This window comes from Heterocephalus glaber, unplaced genomic scaffold, assembly GCF_053883595.1.
Source record: "Heterocephalus glaber isolate CG9 unplaced genomic scaffold, H.glaber_assembly_v1.0 deba00000347, whole genome shotgun sequence".
Lineage (NCBI taxonomy): Eukaryota > Metazoa > Chordata > Mammalia > Rodentia > Bathyergidae > Heterocephalus > Heterocephalus glaber.
Genome location: NW_028258143.1, coordinates 4284164 through 4306657, shown reverse-complemented (window position 1 = coordinate 4306657; position 22494 = coordinate 4284164). Strand labels below are relative to the sequence as shown.

General features: G+C 34.7%; 1 protein-coding gene across 4 annotated transcripts in view; it reads left to right on the top strand.

The window, feature by feature from the left end:
• The first annotated feature begins 253 nt into the window (after window positions 1-253).
• Kynu (kynureninase) overlaps window positions 254-22494 on the top strand; it is a 123625-nt gene continuing 101384 nt past the window's right edge. The window contains exons 1-4 of one of the 4 annotated variants that reach the window (XM_004836128.4): window positions 254-459; window positions 5053-5172; window positions 6840-7021; window positions 17493-17613. In XM_004836128.4, the coding sequence (XP_004836185.2) occupies window positions 6853-7021; window positions 17493-17613 (290 nt within the window). In that variant the 5' untranslated portion in view covers window positions 254-459; window positions 5053-5172; window positions 6840-6852. Of the gene's footprint in view, window positions 460-5046; window positions 5173-6839; window positions 7022-17492; window positions 17614-22494 lie in introns of all 4 variants that reach the window. The other 3 variants (XM_004836127.4, XM_004836129.4, XM_021237160.2) reach the window with 3 other exon arrangements.

Below are 22494 nucleotides of genomic sequence, written 5' to 3'. Positions count from 1 at the left end.
TCTCTAATTAAGAGAGACTTTTTCTCCAGTGTATAGAACATTTCAGAGCAAAGAATGAGTGCAAGTTTTGAAATTCAACTCCAGAATAAACTCCTTAGCTCACACACTGAAGACCTAAATACTGGACAAGAAAGTGCTTCCGTAAGTCTAAAGATCAGAATTGTTGAGGGGAGGATCCCTTAGGAGAGCCACCTGTGCTTGAAATCATGAATGAGCAAGGGCAGCATTTTTCTTAGCTGTGTGTGCGTGTGTGTGTGTGTGCGCGCGCGCACTCGCGCCTGGAGATTTAGTTTTGATGAAGTGGGAGGAACTAAACTTAACACAAAAAATTCCCACAGGGTGGAGTCTGATCAGTTCTTTCACTTTTTCACTCTAAGGTCCTGTATAAAAGTTGCAAAGAATTCTTAAGCGGCTCCAAGAACCATCCTGGAGTCTGAGGACTGTGCGGAATCCTAACCGGTAAGCAGCGAGTCACGGGCAGGCACTCTGTACACAATTGTCCTGGTCAGTGGTTTTTCTCCACTTGAAAGTTTTCTCTGCTAGAATTGTTGTCACAGTGCTTTGGAGATTTCTTCTGCTCCTTTCCTCTTCTCTACTCCCTGTCCAAATTATCTTCATAAACAAAGATGGTAAAATCTCCCTAAAAGCCCTCATCTTTAAAAACAGGTTAAGTAAAAATAAATAAATAAAAATTAAAAAATTAAAAAAAAAAGCAGGTTAAGTAAAGAGATGTTTAGCAAAGTATTGAAAAAGAATTACTGGCAATAGTACATTGTAATTTATCTACTAAACTTGATTGCATTTGATAATTAAGTTAATCCTGAAGTTATCTAAATTTAAATGGTAAGGTTAGATCATATGCTGAATGTAAAAATATCTCTAAGTTTTGAGACTTCTGCTTTCTGGCAATTTACATTGTCTTAGGCTGTAATTACTCATAGTAAATATTAGAGAAGTGAAAATGTCTGTTCTTGTGAAGAGTGTCTTCCTCTTTTACTGTATGAAACATTTGCCTAAGGAAAGAAAGTCGATGCATTTTTCTCTATAATGTTTTTTTTTCTTTTCTGATTTTATTTTGAGAAAGATGGTGTGTCTTTTAGGTAATAGCATTGGAACAAATACATTGGTCTTTCTTTTGTGAGGCTCAGAAGTCATTTCTATCCTAGAGATGAAAGATACAGTTGTGACTGCAGTGTCACACATTTCACAATGACGCTGTTAAAAAAGCTTGATCTGTTTCAAGATATTTCTTCCCTTGTTGATAAAAGACTTCACATTTTACATAAAAAACATATATATATATGTATTATAAATATATATAATTGTACTAGGTTCTAAACTTTGAACTCAGTACAATTTGCTCATTTCAAGCATGAAATTTACTGTCTAAAGATTAACTATTGATTACTTACCATGCCTTATTTAACTAACCTCAGACTAGTGTTTGAGTAGACTATCCTGATCCTATGATTCCATAAAATCAAGTTTTAGTAAAGACGAAAATTTTGTCTCTAAAGTTTTGAGTATCTAAATAACATCATGAGAACCTATCTTACAAAATTTCCAAACCTAAATTTAAGACAAAAAGCCAATTTCTATCAAAAGCTATCCATAGAAAAGATATCTAAAAGTGTCTTTTATCTTTTTTATAAATGACTTCATTAATGTGAATTGTTCCTAACAATTTTTTGCCTTAAATAAATAAATTTCAGGCCAGGGATTTAGATCAGTGGTTTCACCACCTGCTGTGCAAGAGCAAGGACCTGAGTTTGATCCCCAGTACCAAAAAAAAAAAAAAAAAAAGAAAAGAAATTTCAACTTCATATTATATAAGAAGTTATGTGACTTGCTTGAGATCATCTGGTGTATTTGTCCACATTCTAAATAAAATTGGCACTTAATAGTGAAATTAAAATATTTGGAAGTCTTTTTTTGAAAACTAGTTACTAAATTCTTCATTTCAAAACATAAGCTCATTAATTTACTTGCAAATGATGAGGCATAAAATTTTGGGTTATAAAGCATTAACTATCTTAGCTGATGGGATGGGTGAATGTAGAGTTAAGTAACTAAGTATGAATTAGTAAGTTACTTCCTTGGAGGGATGGGACTGTGTTACTTTGTGACAAAGGGTGATATTTAAGTCTGCCAGAGGCTCTGCATGGTGGTGAGTTGGATCAGCTTACACTCTGAGAGAGACTCCTACCAAGTGTTTATAACACCCCAGGCGTGACAAGCCCCCAAGCAAGAGGAGGCTGTAACTTTTGCCTGGCTGGTAACAGTTTGAGAAAGTTTAAGACTAAATACATTAATATACCCCATGGTTCTTTATAAACCAATTGATTGCAAGACTGAAAAAACTCAAAGAAAAAGAAAATGAGCTAAAGAAACATTAATTTTAAAAATCAAGAAGGAAGATGCAAGAAAAAAATAGGTTTAAGTCTCTGAGCAAGACTTCTGCTCCATGCTTCAGTCCTCATTCCTTCTCAAAGTCCAGCTGGCTTAGCATATCAAGCACAATTCAGAGGTAAACACTGGACAGTATTATCATCATAGCTTGTTTTTGTTTCTACACTATTCCAAAGTCTGGTCTCCAAATGAGGGAAAACAGTTCTGACTCTTCAAGATTATTACAAGGATTATATGAGATATAGATATAAAGAATCTAAAGAATATTTAAATGCAAAAGTTGCATTTTACTCAGGATGATTAATTATACTAGTTAATATTTGCAGTAAACTAATCTAAATATTTATTCAAGTAGCACCTTTGAATTTAAAGTAATCTCAAATGAAGTTTCAGAGTGCCAACTCTCCAAAGAAGCTTCTGAATATGAGACAAACTTTTGGTTCTTAGAAATTATTTTCTAATTATTATTATTATTTTTAAATTTTCTAATTATTTTCCATGTGATCAGAATGAGAGAGGATAGCCTTTTAGGAATTGGTCAATAGTTATTGTTAGATCCAGGGAGAAAGAACCAACCAGAGACTGATAGTAAATCCACACAGGAGTTTATTACCAGCTGGGACCCAAGCCGAGCATTGGACTCAAGCCCCAACTCGGGGGAGACAAACATGTTTTATACACCTTTGAGGCCAACAGTTTCTAGGCCCCCCTATGGGATAGAACTAGCAAAGCAAGTGAAAGGTACAGAAGCAGAATGCCCTGCTGTTAGAACATTTGTAAAACAATAGTTGATTGTTATTTCTAAAGAGACTTTCTAAGGGGAGGAGGTTTCTAATCTTCCTCCTTCTGAGTTCATCTAAAGGGCAGACAGGTGAGTCAAGCAGCCATATGGAGTCTGTCTTGCTAACTAGGGCCCTTCAGTTATATCACATAATTCACTAAGCTTTTCTATTTATTCTCTTATTTAACTATCATTTGGGGGGTATTCTCTCTTAAGGACTCTGCTCAACAGTGGGATGGCCATAAACATAAAGTAAACATGACTTAGGCCCAAAGTAGATTATGCCTTCAGTAGAGTAGCCTGGAAACTCAGTGTAGCTATGTTAAGTAACAGGCTTATAGTAAGGACATACAAGACCAAACAGGAGAAAAATATCTCCTAGAAGTTTAGAAATAGCCAAGCAGTCAGGCCCCCAGCGCCTTGTACAGAATTTGCTGCATGGAAGGACACATTGACTCTCAAGATGAGATTGTCTCCCTGCCATTTCTTCAGGAGACATAACTGTTCAATCCCCAACCATTGTGTAGCTGAGTGATTCTACTTGCTATGGAATCAATTCATGCTTTCCTTGCTTCAACAACACACGGTTTCTATTTTCCTCTAAAAAATGAGTACTCAGGACACTATCCCTCCTAAGCCCTCCAATTTCATAGTTTTGCTCTTATTCTTATAAATTTATGCTTCTCTTTCTAACATAAGGAATAAATATACCTCACAGATCAGATTCCTGAAAGAATTTGATTATATGCTCAGCTAAACACCATCATCACTGCTTGCTTGGTTAGAGGTTTCATAGCTAGTCATTCACAGACCATTGACAAAACAGTGTATTTTCTTTAGTTGGTTATGTGTCCAGCAGAGGTTTAATCAACTATGACCAGACAAACAGTTCTGAAAAGTGGTAGAGTCACTATCTTTGATATTTAAAATATAGATTCCTTCATCAGCAAACTGCAATTAGGGAATCATTTAGAATAAAGTTGCAGGAATGGCAAGTGTTTCACCTTTTCCACTCACACATGTACCTAAATAGATATAGTACCTGGGAGAATGTATTACTTCTCATAAAAGGTGTGGTCATAACAGTTACAAATGTTTAAAGTATAAAACATTACTTTTAGCAGAAATGTCATGGCAAGCCTCGGGAAGAACTTGGAATTTATAAGCAAGAACTCTGAAATATGTCTAGAATCTGTACCAACAGAAGGAAAGCTGAACCGTTTGGGCAAATGAAATAATATGAGAAAACTTGCATAAATAGAAAATTTTTTGAGACATATAAACCAGAGTTTAGTATACTGAGATTTTTTTTTTCAGTACCAGGAATTAAACTCAGGACCTTGCATTTGTGAGGCAGGCATGGCACCACTGAGCTATATCCCCAGCTCTAGTATATTGAGATATTGAAACCATATCAACATCAATGTTAGAATCATTGATTTTTGTGCAGAATCATGAATTAGAGCGTTTGGGATCTACAACTGTATCTAAACCAAAAATAAAAAAGCACAAGTGAATTTTAATATTTTTGCATAAAAATGTAAAGGATGACTTATTAGGACACAATTGGCAATTGAGAAAAGAAATGGTCAAGCAAACAGAAGAATCTAAATTAGCATACAGAAAATGTGTTTGTTTTACTAGCATTGCATAATACTCAGATATACAATTACTGTCTGACACTGTGTGTGGGTTAGGATGGGAACAGGGAAAGGAACATAGAAGAAAGATGATTAAAATAAAGTTCTAGGGCTTCACATCTGTGTTAGATTTGGTTCCTAGGGATTCTAGATTTTAAATACCATGTATAAGTTGAAAAATGCCAAATACATCTTTTGATTCAATATTCCTCTAAGTTACAGACCCAAATCACAATGATCACCTTGACATTGCTTGCTACCTGGATGTTCAAATACTTGCCTGAAATTTAACATGCTCCATGGAGAACTCTGATTTTCCTCCTCAAAATTTTTCTTTCCCAGGTATTTCTTCTTTTATCATATTTCACATATTTCCTCAGATTCCAGTGCTAAAAGTAACCTCTTTTCCTCTTCTCAGCAGAGAGAATCTGTCACAGTCTTATCTCCTTTTCCCCTAAATATACCAAAATCCGCAACATTTCTTTCAACTTTTACCCTCCTGACCCAATTTAATTCTCATCCTTCTCTGTCAAGTTACTATAATAGCCTTAATTTGTCTCTTTCAATTTTATAACTTATAACAGTGCAGTGATTTTTATTTAATGTAAAATTATATGATCACTTCACTATTCAAAACTCTCCAGTGGTTTCCCATTCAACTTGGAAAAATATTCAATTCTTTCCCAACCTTCAAAGCTCTTCATGATTAACTTACTGTACCCATTTCACTTCATGCCCTGTCATCACCATGACCCTCAGCTTTCCCGAGTGTATTAGTTGAACAGAATAAGTATCTCCTCCCTAGAACCTTTGCACTTGCTAATGTCTCCTTCAGAGCCAGGTATTCACAAGGTTGATTCAGAAATGATCTCATATTTTTCCTTCAGAAAAAAGTATATGATTACACTAATGTAGCTCTTTTACACCCTAGTTATTCCATCTCATTACTGTGCTTTGTTTTTGCATAGCTATGAATCTATCTGAAATTACAATAATCTTGGAGGAATTGGTACATATACATGTCATATCTTAGGCAATTTTACTTCCCCTACTTCTTCCTGTCCTATCTTCTTCCCTCATCCCAACTCATCTTCCTCTTTTAAAAATCTAGATCCGATCATTTTCCTACAAATGATTCAAATTTATCTTTATGTCCAAGTATAGCTCTAGTGTGTATATACCATATTTTCTTTATCTAGTCATCATTAATGGGCATCAGGGCTGCTTCCAAAATTTAACTATTATAAATTATGCTCCTATAAACATAGGTTTGCATATCTCACTGGGATATCATGACAGAAGAAGTGTAACTGGGTAAAACTGAATTTCTTTTTTAAGGATTCTTCATGCTGATTTCCACAGTGATTGTATACTTGTTTATATTCCCACCAACATGGTAGAAGATTCCTTTTTCACTATGACCTCTATAGCATTTGTTGCTTTTTGAGTACTTCATGATAGACATTCTTTGTGGAAAATACTGAATATCAGCATTATTTTGATTTGCATTTCCTAACAGTTAAAGATGCTGAACATTTTTCTTGTACATATTGGTCATTTGCACTTTTTTTGAGAAGTTTCTATTCATTTTAATTGCCCGTTTATATTTGGGCTTTTATTTCTTGTGGTCTAATTTTTTTGAGTTCTTTACATATTCAAAATATTACTCCTCTGTCAGAGAAGTTAGCTGATAAGGATTTTTTTCCTACTCTGTAGGTTGTCTCTTCCCTCTATTGGTAGTTTCCTTTGCTGCGCAAAAGCTTTTTAATTTTATATAGTCTCATATATTGTTTCTTACCATTATTTTTCACACAATTAAGGTTCTGTTCATAAATTCTTTCCCTATGGCAATGTCTTCAATTACATCATCCAGTAGATTCAGTGTTTCTCTTATTATTTCCACAGTTACAAAAATGGTAATCATAACCTGTTTTTAGAATGTATATTAAACAAAGAGCTAATTTTCTTCTGAAAGAGTCCAGTTGTTTTATTATTTTCTACATTTTCAGAGCACCGTTTGTAATGGCGGCTTCACTTCCTGAGCTACCAGCTGACAGAGTACAACACATTGCAGCTGAACTCAGATGTCACCCAACAGATGAGAAGGTCGCCCTCCTCCTAGATGAGGAAGACGTGCTAAGGCGTTTCAGGGAGTATTTCTATATTCCCAAAATGAAGGATCTGCCTCCAAGTAAGAATATCAAAAAGGTTTTTAAATCAGTTTATTAATTAATTTAGTTTTTCTACAGAATATGCTTATCCTGCTATCCAAATAATAAAGCCATTGTCATAGTGTCTGAGAAACATAAGGTCCCTCGTACTACTAAATCAACCTGTCTACATACATTGAACTCATATTCTTTATATTTTCTACCTTCCCTGAATAAAATACTTACAGGGTGCTTTTTCTGTTGTCTACTACTTTAGTGAACAATAGAGGTACCGATTGAAAATTGTAAGCAGAGACATTTACATCTTCTACAAGCACTTAGAGCTGAAAGCAATTCTTTTCAATGCAATATTGGAATATTTCTTATTTTCTGGCACCTACTTGATGATAGTGTGATTTTGTCTTTGTTATCTGGATACACCAGTAAGGACATGAATAGTCATCTTTGCATACTATATATAAGGAAGACAAATGTAAAAGTTACCTGAGAAATGTGTGCTACTTTTCTGAATATGATAGAGTAAGATAACTTTTTGTTTTCAGGGAAGTCATCTTTATCTCAAACATAAGTAGTACAGGTATAAAAAATATGAAACATTTTGTCATATTTAGCTTTGCTTTACTGTGTTCTACATCAAGTAAAAAGGCTACAAGGTTGAATGGAACTATTATACCTAAATTGGCTTCACATACTTAGTCACAGTCCAGTTTTCATTCTTCTTCAGATTAACTAGGTTAGGTAAAATGTAAAATATTCAGAATCGAAGAACCTCAGCTAGCATGATTTTAATACAAATAACTCTAATTTAGCTTGCATGTTATGAAACACACAAGGACAGACTCTCTTGAAATGATGCACTTACAACATTTATTCATTTCTCACTATTATACCCAGCACCAATATAATTCTAGAAAGAGAAAGAAGTGATCAATGCCAGTATCCAATTTAATGTGACTTAATATCAATTGAGAGAATCCCTACCACAAATGATAGCTATGCAGAGCCAAATAAAATGAGGCTATAAAGTGAAGTGATCTTAGACTCCATAAAGAAAAATATTTTTAAGTAATTCTGGAGTTGAAAGAATATTTTTATTTTAATGTTCAGGGATAAAAAGCTACTGATAAGTTATGAGGGAATAAAATTTAGGAAGAGAATTCTTTAAAGAGAGAGAAATGGGGGCCTGGTGATGTGTATATTCCACTGTGAAAGCTGTCGAGACTCACCAGGATGCACCTGAGTCCAGTCAGCTCCAGAAGGTGGTGCCTCTCCCTCGATGTGCTTTTTAGCCCACCAGGACTTGGTATCAGATGAGAACAGTCTAAAAACTGCATTGTGCATTGCTGACCATAAGGGAAAAGCAAATCAAAATCAGAATGAGATATCACATTGTAATCATATTTAAGATTAGTTTAAAAATACAGAAAGTAAGAAGTACCAGATAGGATGTGGAGAAAATTTAACTCTTGTTTACTATTGGTGGACATGTAGAATGATGCAGCTACTATGAAACATACTTTGAAATTTCCTCACAAAAATCCAAAATTGAATTATTGGTAATCCAGGAGGTCCTCTTCTGGATTTATTTTCAAGAGAATGAAAAGTGGACACCCCAAAGGGTATGTATGATCTTAAATTCATAGCAACATTACTCACAGCATCCAAAAGAAAGAAGCACCCCAAACATCCAACAACAGGTGAATACAGAAGAAAAATGTGGACTATACATACAATAAAATATAATTCAGCCTTGGAAAGAAAGGAGAGTCTAACACATGCTACCACATGCATTCCTCTTGAGCACATTGTGCAAAAGTAAAACAAGCCAGTCACAAAAAAGATAAATACTGCATGACTGCATGTATATGAGGTGTTAGTCAACTTCAAATAAACAGAAAGTGGAATGATGGTCCAAAGAGGCATTGGGAAAAGGAAAAATATGAAGTTATTACTTAATGAGTACATGGTTTCAGTTTTGCAAAATGTAAGAATTCTGGAGACTAGTTCCACAGCCATGTGAATGTACTTACCACAGAATTAGACAATTAAAATTAATTAAGGTGGTATTTTCTTTGCCATGAACATTTTAGCATATTATTTTTGTATTTATTAAAAATAAAAATTTTCCCTTAAAAGCAGCATTATGCATATAATCGCTTCTATTATACGTAAGAGTTGACTCTAGTATCCTGATTAAAGATAGAATAATTGTTTTGAATAGCTGTCCAACATAAAGTAATTCTACCTATTATACCTTGGATGAATCACTGCTAATTCTTAAAGAGAAGTAAAGTGATATAAGATGAATTCATTCAATAAAGACTTTGAGCAACTGTTTAAAAAAATACAATTTCAAGTGGTATAAAGATTTACTTCATTAAAACAAAGTGTGCTTCCCTGGCCATCAGTATGGACATCAACAAGGAACTTAATAGAAACACAAGTTCTTAAATTCTGTCCCAGAATTACCAAGTCAAAGACTGAAGGTGAAGCCCATTCACCTGTTCTAGACCAGTTAGGATAGAAATGTAGAGTTGTATCAGTTCATTTCCATTCTCAGTATCCTCACACACTCTAGTTACTTCTTATTTTTAACCATTCATCCATTTAACAAATTTGTATTAATTATTTCCTCTACTTGACACACTTTACTCAGCATAGCTCAATGAACTCAAAAAGAAAATTTTAATGTAGAAGAGTTAACATCTAGTGTAAGAAGACATGAAATAATATAGTTACAGATAACTTTATACCTCACTGTCAGGTCTTGCTCTAAGTAGGTGTTAGGAAGGTGTAAGGAGGAAGGTGTTATTTTGTCAAAGGTAAACAGAGAAGAAAACACCGAAAAGGTAGGGTCTAAGTAGAGTGAGAATAGAGTGACAATGTGAGCCATGTGTGTGCATAAGTGAAGCTGAGTAGGTGCTTTCTCAAGTTTGTACTGCAGAAAAAGGCACTGAGCTCAGGAGCAAATTATTTTAGTTTCCCTTTGTTTCTTTGACAAGAAACAAATACATCACACACACAAAAATCAATGTTTCCTGTCTTATTAAAACCTTCCAAGAAGATCTAACAATAATATGGCATCTCAAAATCTTTTAAGAATCCAGCGTAACACCCCAAACAAATGTTCCTCAGCAATGCCAAACAATGAGAAACAACATAAAAAATATTGGAGTAATGAAAGGAAGAAGGCTCTCAATGTTGACTTTTCTGTGACCTTCAGGAAGAACTATAGGCCCAATCTATGATTTTCTGATATCTTGCCATTATAATGTTTTATTTGGATTTCCAAAAGAAATTTTATCAAAGGGATGCATTTTCTTTTATCGTTAGAATGTTTCTGAGATGTAAATACTAAATAAGTGGCTGTGGGTAACTGAAAATAAGACTGAAAAAGTGAATATAATGGAGGTGAAGTAAAGGGAAGAGACTCAAGGAAAATTTGAAATCTCATAAAATAACCCTGCTTTGATATCAAGGGAAATGGCATGATCCAAGCTTTTGTTTTAGGAGAGTAATGGGGAAATTAGCTTTGTCTTGGGGAACTGCTCATCTAAAGAGAACCTAGAAAATATATCTTTCTTGTGTTGCTCTGTAATCGGTGGTCTTGACTTCAGAGTCCAAGAAAGTAGCAGCTGTGCCTTAAACACTAAGAATCAGGCGGGCACAAAGAAGAAAAAAGAATGCACGCATTCTCTGCTTTGAAGAAGTTTTCAGATGTTGCCTCCTAACATGTCCACCTATGTACCATGGGCCATGTTTGGGTCATAGGCCTAGCTACTTGCAAAAAATACTGAGGGTGGGGGCCAGGGATTTGGCTCAGTGGTTTCGTTGCCTGCTGCGCAAGCATAAGGACCCAAGTTCGATCCCCAGTACCAAAAAAAAAAAAAAATACTGAGGGTAAAATGTCATTTTGATTCTTGGCAGCCATACACAAGGCTAGTGATGCTTTCACGCCAAAGGACACAGCTGGAAGTTGGGTGTGACTGATGATAAGACTTTGAGACTCATCAAGATTTAGATAATAGCTGAAATTGTGGGTATGGATGATATTATTTACACAAAAATCCTAGAGTTAGAAATTGGTGGAAGCAAAGTTCAAAGGACTGGCAAAAACACTCTACAAAGAACAAAACATATAGAAAAAAGAAAATGTGGACTTCTAAAATCAAGTAAGAAAGTCGGGCCGAGGATTTAGCTCAGAGGTTCCAGTGCCTGCAGTGCAAGCACAAGGTTCCGAGTTCTATCCCCAGCACCAAAAAAAAAAAAAAAAAAGTCATTCAGAGAAACAGTAGAATCTACCAGCATCAAATATCATACTTGCTATTTATCTAACCTTGCATTGTAGCAGTTATAAGAGAGTTTTGTTGTTTTGTGATGTTAAGGATCAAACCCAGGGCCTCATATATATAAGGCAAGTGTTCTACAATTGTGCTACATCCACAGCCCAAAGAGATATTACAAAATGCTCAAAATTTGAATAACATACTTGCAATGACAAGGAAAGAAATTATAGTGTGTGTGTGTGTGTATGTGTGTGTGTGTGTGTGTGTGTGTGTGTGACTGAAGGAGTGAAGTACCGGCAACTGGATTTTTAGGATGATTTTCTAAGACCATTTGCTATGAAAAAAAGAAAACTATGAGAAAAGGACAGAAAGAAATGCTTGCATATTTTAAAGGAATATAGGGGCTTAATTGACAGAGAAAGAGTTGAGAAAAAATTTTCAGTTAAGCAAGATCTATAACTGGATCTCTTGTCTGTTACCACCATTTTTATCACACATAACCCAAGACCCTAGGATAAGGTGAGCTGCTTAAGACAATCTTTGCTGACTCATAAAAGATGTATTGGTCCCAGTAGCAACATTAACAAGACTCAGATTGAAATTTCAAGGCCTCCCCAAGCCATTTCACCCTTCTGGCCATATGTTCCCATGCCTGCCTCAGTCAAGAAAGAGAGGACTGGGAACAGAAGTGTTTTTATCAAAAGAGTTAAGTCCCTTTTACCTGGGGTAAGATCTGGTTTTACCTACAACTGTGAATATTTTTGGAAATAGATTTTATTTTCTAGAGGGTGGATAATTTCTTTTGAAATCCTTAAAATACATCCTTTCATTAGGTGCTTCCTTTTACCATTCAGACAGGACTAATGGACTTGAAAGCAGACAAGACTATATAAAGACTATATGCAAATGGACTGTAGGGATTATGTACTTTTCTCAAGCTTTCTCCTCTTCAAAAGTCTCATGAGCATTCTAGAACCATAGACTTGAATCCCTGTAAAGTAAAAGAATACTGGTATTCTCTCAGGACAATGGAAGAAAATTTAATTTTATTAAGCTGTAATTAACATTAATTAGGTATTGCTGCTGAGTGCAATATTAATGTTAATGCATATGACAATATTAAAATTTTTTCACTAATTACATTCTGAAAGAGTAAAGGGGAAATATGGACTTTTTATTTAGTAAAATGTACAAAATTTGCAGCTCTATGGATTTTTGTTGCTGTTTCTTTGCTTGTTTGAAACAAGGTCTCACTCTGTAGCCCAGACTGGCTTTAAACATGTAATCCTCCAGCTTCAGCCTCCTGAGGGCTAAGAATACACAGACATCACTATGGATTTTACAACATGAGTAAATCTGTGTAACAAGATCCTAGATCAAGAAGCAGAACTTTGCCAGCACCCAGGAAAATTGGCTTGTAAGCTTTTAATTTTCAAAATCTTTCCAATTCTGTTTGGATTTATTATGTGTATATTACAGTCAGTCACTGGTTTGGAACTAGGCTCAGTTCTCCGTGTGTCTGTTATACTGTTCAGTTCTGATCCATTCAAACACAGTGTAGGTGCAAGCTCAGTAGCTCATGTCCAACTTCATATGGTCATGTCCTTGAGCTCCCTCTCCTTCTCAGCAACAGGACTCACATTCTCCTGCTCACGGGAGTCCTATGTTGATGTTCCTGTAGATGGAAAACATAGGCCTTGCCCTTGTGTTCTGATGTCCTGACACTAAACTTGCCTCTGGTACCCAGAAGCAAGAAGATAGAAAGAGAACAAATCATCCCATATGCCTCTGTTCCTCAGAAATTAGGGTGCCTGTGGGCTGTGGCTGGTATAACACTACGACTGCCAAAGGTCTGGATAATGGCTAACATGGAAGAGGACAGAGAAAAAAAAAACCCAAAACAAAACCCCTATAAGATTCCTTTCATGGGGCCAGGGATTTAGCTCAGTGGTTTCGCCGCCTGTTGCGCAAGAGCAAGGACCTGAGTTCGATCCCCGGTACCAAACCCCCCCCCCCAAAACAAAGATTCCTTTCTGTCAGGTGTAGGGATCTACTCCCCTTCTGACCGGAAGTAGGGATAGTGAAAATCACGTGGTATTCTTATTGTCTACACTCAGTTCATAGTTTGGGGTTCTGACTGTTAAAACTAGGTTGTTTTTTCATTTCCAAAAGATTAGAAGAAAACTTGAAACTTAATACCAGTTAGATTGTATTTCAAGTTCTGCTTTTATTTTTGGTTCCAATACATAGATCCCGTTTGACTTAATGATAGGATTATATAAAATAACTCATCAAAAGCTGAAAAATATCCTCAGTCAAAAATGCATTTAATGCATCTAACCTACTGAATGGCACAGTCTAAGAATACAGAGCCCTCCTGGTCGCATGGCTGATAGGAGCTGTGGCTCACAGGTCATGCCTGGAATTATTTAAGAGTATGTCTCTAGGCCAGGAAAAAATCCAAATGTGAAGTGGGCTTTCTAATGAAAATTTATATTTTTACACCATCATAAAGTTCAAAAACTTTGAATAAAATCGTAAAAACTATAAGTGAAATCTAAACACTCTAAGTTGAACCACCACAAGTGTAAGACTGTTTGTACCTATTTATATTTTTCAGAATCTTCAACATATTTTAGTTACATTCAGTATGTCAGAGCAGAGTGTGCTGCAACATGTCAAGTTATATCTGACTTCCACAGAAGCACAAAAGACAATAAAAGGTTTCCATAGTTTAAGAAAAAAAATGCCTATTAAATCTAAGCTATATTAAAAAGAAGAGTGTTTGTTTGAAAGCATCTGTTCAAAGCAGAACATGTTAGCATACTGGTCTTTCATTTTGATGACTAGAGAGTTTTGACATTCGATGCAATGTGTTACATAACAAAAATAAATAAGACCTTTCTGCATTGATTTGCTTCTGGGGCTTATTTGCCTAGTGACAAAACTTTGCTTTGCTTACTGTTTTGGTGGGAGCACAGGGTGTCTCTGTGTTGCCTAAGTTGTTCTTAAACTACTGGACTCAAGGTATTCCCTACCTCGGCCTCCCAAGTAGCTGGGAGGATAGGTGGGCATTACTGTGCCCAGCATACTGATAAATTCTGACCTATTCTAATTCCTCAGAGGACTATGATCTCAGATTTGTAGATATAAACATGTATCTCTGTGAAGTGCTACTCCAAATTGCTAAACTGGAATTAAGAATTACCAAGAACCACAGGCAATCACATTAGTACCACAATTATTAAGATAGAGACAATTTCACAATTAGTTCTTACCAAAAAATTCATGTTAGATTTTTGTGCTCTTCTTGGTAATATCAGAGCTTCAAATAATTAAAACATAAATGAAGCAAACACAGCTGGAATCTGTATGCTTTCTATTACTAATTATAATACAATCAGCAACAATTTCATGTTCACTCATCTGCAATGGTATTGTTTATCTTCAGAGAATGATTTTTCTCTTTTATTTTCATTTTTCTTTTCTTTTCTTTTCCTTTCTTTTCTTTCCTTTCCCTTAACCACTTAACAATTTACCCCAAGCAACACTCAAACAGCATGTTTGTTTACATACTATCTCCAGCATTTCCAGGGCAAAAATAGTAACTAGGAATTGTTCTGTAATTAGCACCAACTGGTCTAGGAAGTCCAGATAGGCATCAGTTCCCCAGGTGGGTTACTAGAGCATCTTGATCCATTCTTTACCAAAAATGTCTTTGTTCTTTCCATGTACCCTTGCTACAAGACTCATTTCCCTATTAGATCAATATTAGCTAAGCAGCTATACTTGTAATCTTATAGGTTGTAGTTTGACCAACTTTTTATCCACATTGTGACTTTGCTATATAAATGTCCCTGACAAAGGGACTCGGGACCCCTCCTGTCTTTCAGGAGCTATCTCTCAATAAATCTTTCCTACTCTTAACTTCTTTGGCTCTTTTAAATTCATTCTTTGATTTCAGGGAACAAGAACACAGCATATCTGACATCTGATAAGTTGGGAGTTATACCTCTCCTATATCAATTATTTTGGGAGAACATGAAGCTCTCTGTATAATAAAAAATAAAATTTGTCAGATGACATAAAATATCCTGGGGAACAAGAATTTCTGATGTCCATCAATCCCAAATTGGATTTGGAAGAATAAACAAAATAAGTACTTCAGTAAAGGACTCTCTTTAGTCTACAAAACTAGACTGTTAAATAACAAGTCATGCATCAGAACCACAATCTGTCAAGTTGTGCAAGTTCAGGTCATTGGTACTGAACAACTTGGAAATATACATGCATACAGAGCCTACATATTCTCAAAGGCTATTCATAAGGACATGGGGGACAAGAAAGACATGGATGTGTTCTATAAGATTCTCCACTTGGACTCTAGCTATGAGGAAGTAGCAGGTGATTATCAGTAATACTGATGTGACAGTTGGTAATAATTGACATGAGAATCTTGAGGATGGGAAGCATTGAAGTCATGGGTGACCCAAGGTCCAGCAAAAAAGAAATATTTTAAGTAAGGGGATCCTCCTGGCACAAATGCAGAACAACCCCTAAGTAATCATGGAATGTGTAGAGAATGAATCCTATCATTCCAGAATATCTGGAAGCTGATAAATGTAAGTCTGATCACAGATTGGGAATGCTAGGTTCAATTTACTTTCTTTCCTCTTCATACAGAATATGGAAAGAGTAGCTTGGCTGTAGCAAACAGCAAGGAATGGAAAAAAGAGGAGAAAGAGGGAGAGCAACTTTGATCTGCATAATTATAAGAATTTATGTGCATCATGATATATTCTTTGTACAGCTGCTAAGTATACTCTCAACACCCTCAAGAGCTCTTTACTGTTGTCTCTTGACTACACATGGCCCAAAGATACCATAGATACTGTTTGTTACAATTAACTGAGACACTGTTTACAGGTTGTACTGAAGATGAGAAGTTGTTCTTCCCAAACTCAGGTCTCAACTCCCCTTAAATTGTTAACTTCATGCTCTCTTTTCTCTTAGAAAGTATGTCTTTCTAGAAATGCTGAGAGAGGAGAGAGAGAGAGAGAGAGAGAGAGAGAGAGAGAGAAGCCCAGTGGATGGCTGCCTCATCCTAACTCATAGATGTGACTGGCATGAACAGAATGATTTTAGCCTTCACACTGTACTTACGTGGATTCTAAATTGAATGTTGGGTCATGGTACCTCAAGTTAAAGCTCTAAGTTTCAAATAAAACCTTTTGATATTTGTTCTCTAGGTCAGCCAATGGCTATAAAGGAATTCAACTTGAGCATGTGGACAATGTCAACACCTCTTCTATTGCATCAGGTTTAAAAGATGCCAGTGAATAATAGGTGCAATATCTGTGAAAATGATCAGGTTGAAATAGATGATATGCCTTGAAAAATATCTTTAAGGTTTTAATTAAATACCTTGATTTGAAAATAAGTACAATGTTCAGTGACTCTGGTGAAATATCAGTAAAAAGTTTAGTTTTTTTCTGCATAGAAAAGAAATCTCAATGGTTTACAGTTGAGATTGTAAACATGTACAAGTCCTAGACTAAGTTTTAAGTGTGTGAATTATTTTCTTGTTTTTGTTTTGTTCTGTTTTGGGGTATGTTGCAGTCAAAGGTAAGTTATATGATGGACAAATCATAAAAGTTTTGATTTATTTGAATAAGAAATAGATATAGAAATATCATTGCCTATATATCTTTCAGTACTAATATATGTATAAATATACTATAAAATACATCAATCCAATATATCTACTTCAAATATGTAATCAAGTTTTTAAAAATTCCCATATTTATAACACTCATTAATTTAGAATGTTAATACTTGCCTAAATTATGGTACCCTTCTAACACAATTAGATTGGCTAACAGATTTCCTGTAAATTTCCGTTTTTTACTCTAGTACCTTTGGCTATTTACATTTGGGAGAAATTGTTAATTCAGTCTTTTGTCACATAGCCCAATAAATGTGAAATATCCCTGCAAGTACCTGTATAGAATTAAATTTTTTTAATATGTAAATACAAAAGGTTAATTACTTTTTGGAGAACCTGATGTTTCATTGGAGAGTAATTGTAGGTTATTTATTGGCTTTCTTGGAGTTAATTATATTAACTGTTTGTACTGTATTAATAATACCAAATGAAAGGATTAATTAATTCAATAAGATTTTTTTGGACTTTTTTCTGTTTCAGTTGATTTATCTTTAGTGAATAAGAATGATGATGCCATCTACTTCTTGGGACATTCTCTTGGCCTTCAACCAAAAATGGTTAAAACATATCTTGAAGAAGAATTAGATAAGTGGGCCAAAATGTAAGTGCAGTATTATTTTAAATTCTACAATCTCATCTAAGAATTTTAAAAAAATAATACTATGTTGCCAATATTTTGAAACATATATGACAGAAACCTATGACCTTAAACCAGAAAGAAATTTTAGGGGTCTTAATATTCAATACACATTTTGATGAATCAATTGAGGATCAGAATTAGGACATCTGGCAAATTAGTGAGAAGTAAAAACTTAGAAAATTTTAAAGGTTTGAATCTTTCCCCTATGTTGACACATCTACATCATATACAGTCATTTCATTTTTTTCTTTAATGAATAACACTGAGACAATATTTAGATTTTTCATTTTTTCCTGATCTTTCTTTTTTAATCAACACTTATTATTTATTTATTTTCTGCTTTTTATTCATTTTTATAAGTGAGAAATAAAGCTTGTTAAGAAGGAAAAAGGTTGGGTGATTTAGACGCACTTCTCTCCCCAAGGACTGTGATAGACAGAAAGGTGCTCCATTTCAGCTTAGTGGAGTAGAATCAGGACCATTTTCCCTCCATCTTCTTTTTTTTGCTTTTACTCTTCTGACTCTGAACCTTATCACACACTCCCTCTCTCTTAACCCTCATCCTAAGTCTAACCTTCACAGCTTCATTGATCATGCCTCCCAAATGTCACAGCTTTGTTCCTTAACATTTTCATGTCCTTAAACATTGTAAAGTTTTTTTATTAATATATAATAATTCCAAGTAATTTGGGGGGGTGATATAAGATTTTAATGCATGTATGTAACATGTACAAATCAATTCAGAATAATTACTATTTTTATCTCTTTTTTATTAGTTTGTGTTTGAGCCACTGAGTGGCTCTTTGTTATTCATAAAATATACAACAGTTATTGTAAACTATGGCCTTCCCACTCTTTTCCAGAATGCTGGAACTTATTAGTTCTATCTCACTGTGTGCACTGGTTATCTAACTTTTCACTATCTTTTCTTGGGGAGCCAGTTTAGAGGTATCTATTTTCTTTAGTTTTATATTCTTAGCTATATTACAAATCCCTGAAAGAAAATAACCTAATATTATGTATTTTATGCCTTTCCCCAGTAATAACTGATAAAGTTGAAACTAGAAATGTTTTAAATATTTAAATTGTATTATGTTCCTATTTTAAATAAGTAAAAATATTTGAAAATATTTTCTGGTCATTTGACATTGAAAAATCAGTATGGAGCTTAGTCAAACCTGAAGGTCAGGAAACAAAATTTCAGAAACATGAAACCAAATCAAATAAAAATTTTGGAGGCAAAATATCTGGCTCTCATAGAAACTCATAATAATTTCTCAGTCTTTCTTCATTCTCCATGCCAGTGCTCTGTCTTTGTAACAATGCCTGTTCATTATAGTTTACACTTATTGTGGTAATGATTACTACCCTATTAGATCATACTGCAGAGTTCTTAGTATTCATGGCTAAGAATGAAAGTTCTCAAATTAATGCAAGAGTTGACAGAAATTCATATAATTTATTGAGACTGTTATAACTTTATCTGCATAACTTTTATGCATAAAATTGCAAAATACATATCACCCCATTTTGAAGTATTTTGCACTAACAGGTTTTAGTATTTAATAAATGAGGGTCATAGTTAATAAAAATGGTTGATATTCATTTTTGGCCTTAATGTAAGAGAGAGCAGACAATTAGATTGAATGAATTTGAACTTTAGAGAGTGTCCTTGCCTCTTGGATATTCATTCGGTAAGGCTGTGCATTTTTATTCTTGAGACATTTAAAGAAGATGCTGCCCTGATATTCTATTCATATCCTTGAGATTATGTATTAGTAAGGAAATGGTTGATTATTTTTCAAGACATTAACATTATATCTCCAGAAAGTGCTTCTCTGTCATATCATTTATTGTTCTTATATTCTACCTTGTTTTTATATTCTACCTTATGAAAATAGACACTGCTTAGTTTCAATTAAATCTTCCTAGCTAGTTTACATTAGATAAATGCTTCAGAAAGGAGCTTCATTTTCATGCTTCAGACAATGTAAACTAATAAATATTTTTTCTGAACAAAAGATATCAACCACAAAATTGCTTTGTTTTACTTTGGCTTCTTCCTTAAAGGTATAGTAATCCAGCCACTATCATCGTTCAGCTCCCTTCTAAATATCAGTGGTGTTTGAGATGCATAATTTTATTACTATTCTCTTTTGCCTCACCTCTACCTTTGATCCCCAAAGTCCATGTCTGTTATGATTTTTTTACTTCAAAATATATAATTTAAAATCCCACTGCTGGACTTTCCACCTAAGTATCTGTTTGGAAGAATTCTTTCCCTCCACTAAGTTAGGACTTGGGAGAGCTTAAATATTAACTGACAACAGACATTAATGGGAGGAAACATTGAGAGGAGGAAACATTAACAGGAGGAAAGTTCATTTCACAGGCAGGTAGAACTCTACAAGGAGTGACACCAAATAGCCAGAGACAGGATTTACATACCAGCTTAAGGAAATAGTTTTAGGATTTCCATGGGAAAATATGAAAGTTTCTACTGGGCTTTTTCATACTGATGCTTATGTTAATGGGCGATGTTATGCCTGGTGGTAACTCCTCAGGAAAGAGATTAAGGTCAGATGAATTTGTTCCTCTATGGGCTTCTGCTCATCTTCCCTCAGAGTGAGTCAACAGCAGCTATAGTTTTAGGGTCTCTTCTCAAGTTCAGATTATGTTTCTTTCTCAGCTGCTTATTGGCCAGATGTTTTCAGTTTAAAATATTCTTCATGGTACTTTGGTGGACTGTTGGCTTTTTCAGTTCCTTTTCTGAGTAGTGTTTTCTGTACTAAACATCCCTACATGGATTCAGTTTGCCTCTAAGTCCAGGGACTTGTGGTAAGTTGTGATTCATCACCAATTCTTCTTGGGTGCCTTCAACCCCACTTCTGTCCTACTCTGGCTGATCCTCAAGTCAAGCTAGGGTTTCCTCGTCCTGGCCAGTGGAAGATGATGAGTCAACCACAGCTACACATCTACTAAACAGTCTAATGCATCTTGAAGTTAGTTGTTGGATTGGAAAACAAAGTAAAAATGTATAATTCTAACAATATCATTAAAGGTTAGCATGCTTTGACAAAATAAGATATCACTCAGGGATGTCAAGATTCTGGTCATCCAGTGCCTATAAAATAGGAAATGCCATTTGGTCATGGTTGTCATTTTCTTCCTGTTTATGGCCTATTGTGTTTATCAAACTTGCCAACAGTTTATTTCTGGTCATAAGGCAGCTTGTCCATGTGATTTATATGGCCACCATCCTGATTACTTTCATTAAAGGAAAGTCAAGTCTAGAAGTACATATGTGGGCCCACAATTTAACTCAGTGGTTTCGCTGCTTGCCCTGCAAGCTCAAGGATCTGAGTTTGATTCCTGGTACCAGAAAAAAAAAAAAAAAATCACAGAAGTACATATGTATATATGGACTTGATTTAGTCTGTTCCTTCTGCTCTAACAAAATACCTGACTGAATAATTTATGAGTCAGAAAATTATTTTGTCACTATTCTGCAAGACCAAGAGTTCAGTAGATTCATTTGATGTCTGATGAAGGCAGCTTTCTGCTTCCAAGATGGAATTTCTTGCTCTGTTTTTCCATAGCAGAGGAGAAAACACCTTCATCCCACCTCTTTATGAGGATGTTATTCCTATTCATGAGGGAATAACCCTAAGTCACTGCCCAAAGCTCTCACTTCTTAATACCCTCACATTGTTGATTAAATTTCAACTTATGAATTTTGAAGAGACACACACAAACAATTGCAGGATGCGAATGATTTCTTCTAAAATTCCATTTGATAAGGAAAGTTCAGATTCCTTAGGTACACTTACCTCTGTGCCTGTTTTACAATGGTTATTACTATTCTGAAACTTCATTTTAAACTTGAGTTTCTACAGCTGATTAATAATTTGCTGTGAACAATACATTTGTTTTGGGAAATAAAAACATTTCGATAATTTTGCTTTCTGAAATAGAAAACATTTAAAGTGATTGTACCTATTTGATTTATAATAATTATTAGCAAAATGGTACTATAATAACAAAAGGCAATAATATACTTTAACCCTGTAGGTCTGCTAAAATCAGTATGCTATAAGCTTAAATAATTTGTGAGGAATATTATACATTAATTATTTACTAATGGCCTGTATTATTTAAAAGAGAATAGCATAGCTTAACAATCACAATGATCAGTCCTAAAGGGCACATTATAATTTGAGAAATAGATATTATGGCTTTGAGATGAAATGACAGTATTTAAATCACCTGAATTGTTAAATCTGCTAGATAAATGATGTTCTCTTTTTTTCATAAGAGTAAACACTTGCTACTTCTGTGTCTCCATAGGAATCTTATAAGAAGAATGACAGTTTAGGTAGGATTGTTTAGACAGGAAAATAGCCCACTGAATTCTGTATCAGATGCAAATAAACCATTTGACAGACAGTGACTTACTTTTCAACCAATGTGTGTGTGTGGATGTAACACTGAGGAAGCATGGAATGATTTTCCTCAATACCCCTGCACTAGTCTTACTCAACATAAGCCTTTCTTTTTAAAAAATCTGCATGGAAAGAAAGTATAAGAAAATACATGTTATGACATGTTACAAAGACCTGCCAACACCTATCTTGCTTAATCATAAATTAATGGGAAAAGTTTGTGATATCATTAAGGAAGGCTGTGAAAATTTATTTATTTACTCATGAGTGGAAAGTTCCCTAAAGGTAGGGCAACTTTTCATTTTGGAAGATGGTTCAAACATGGCCTTATTGTAAAGAGCATCCAAGTTTCTATTAACTTCACAATTAGCTTTTATATCCTGCAATCTAATTTCATGAG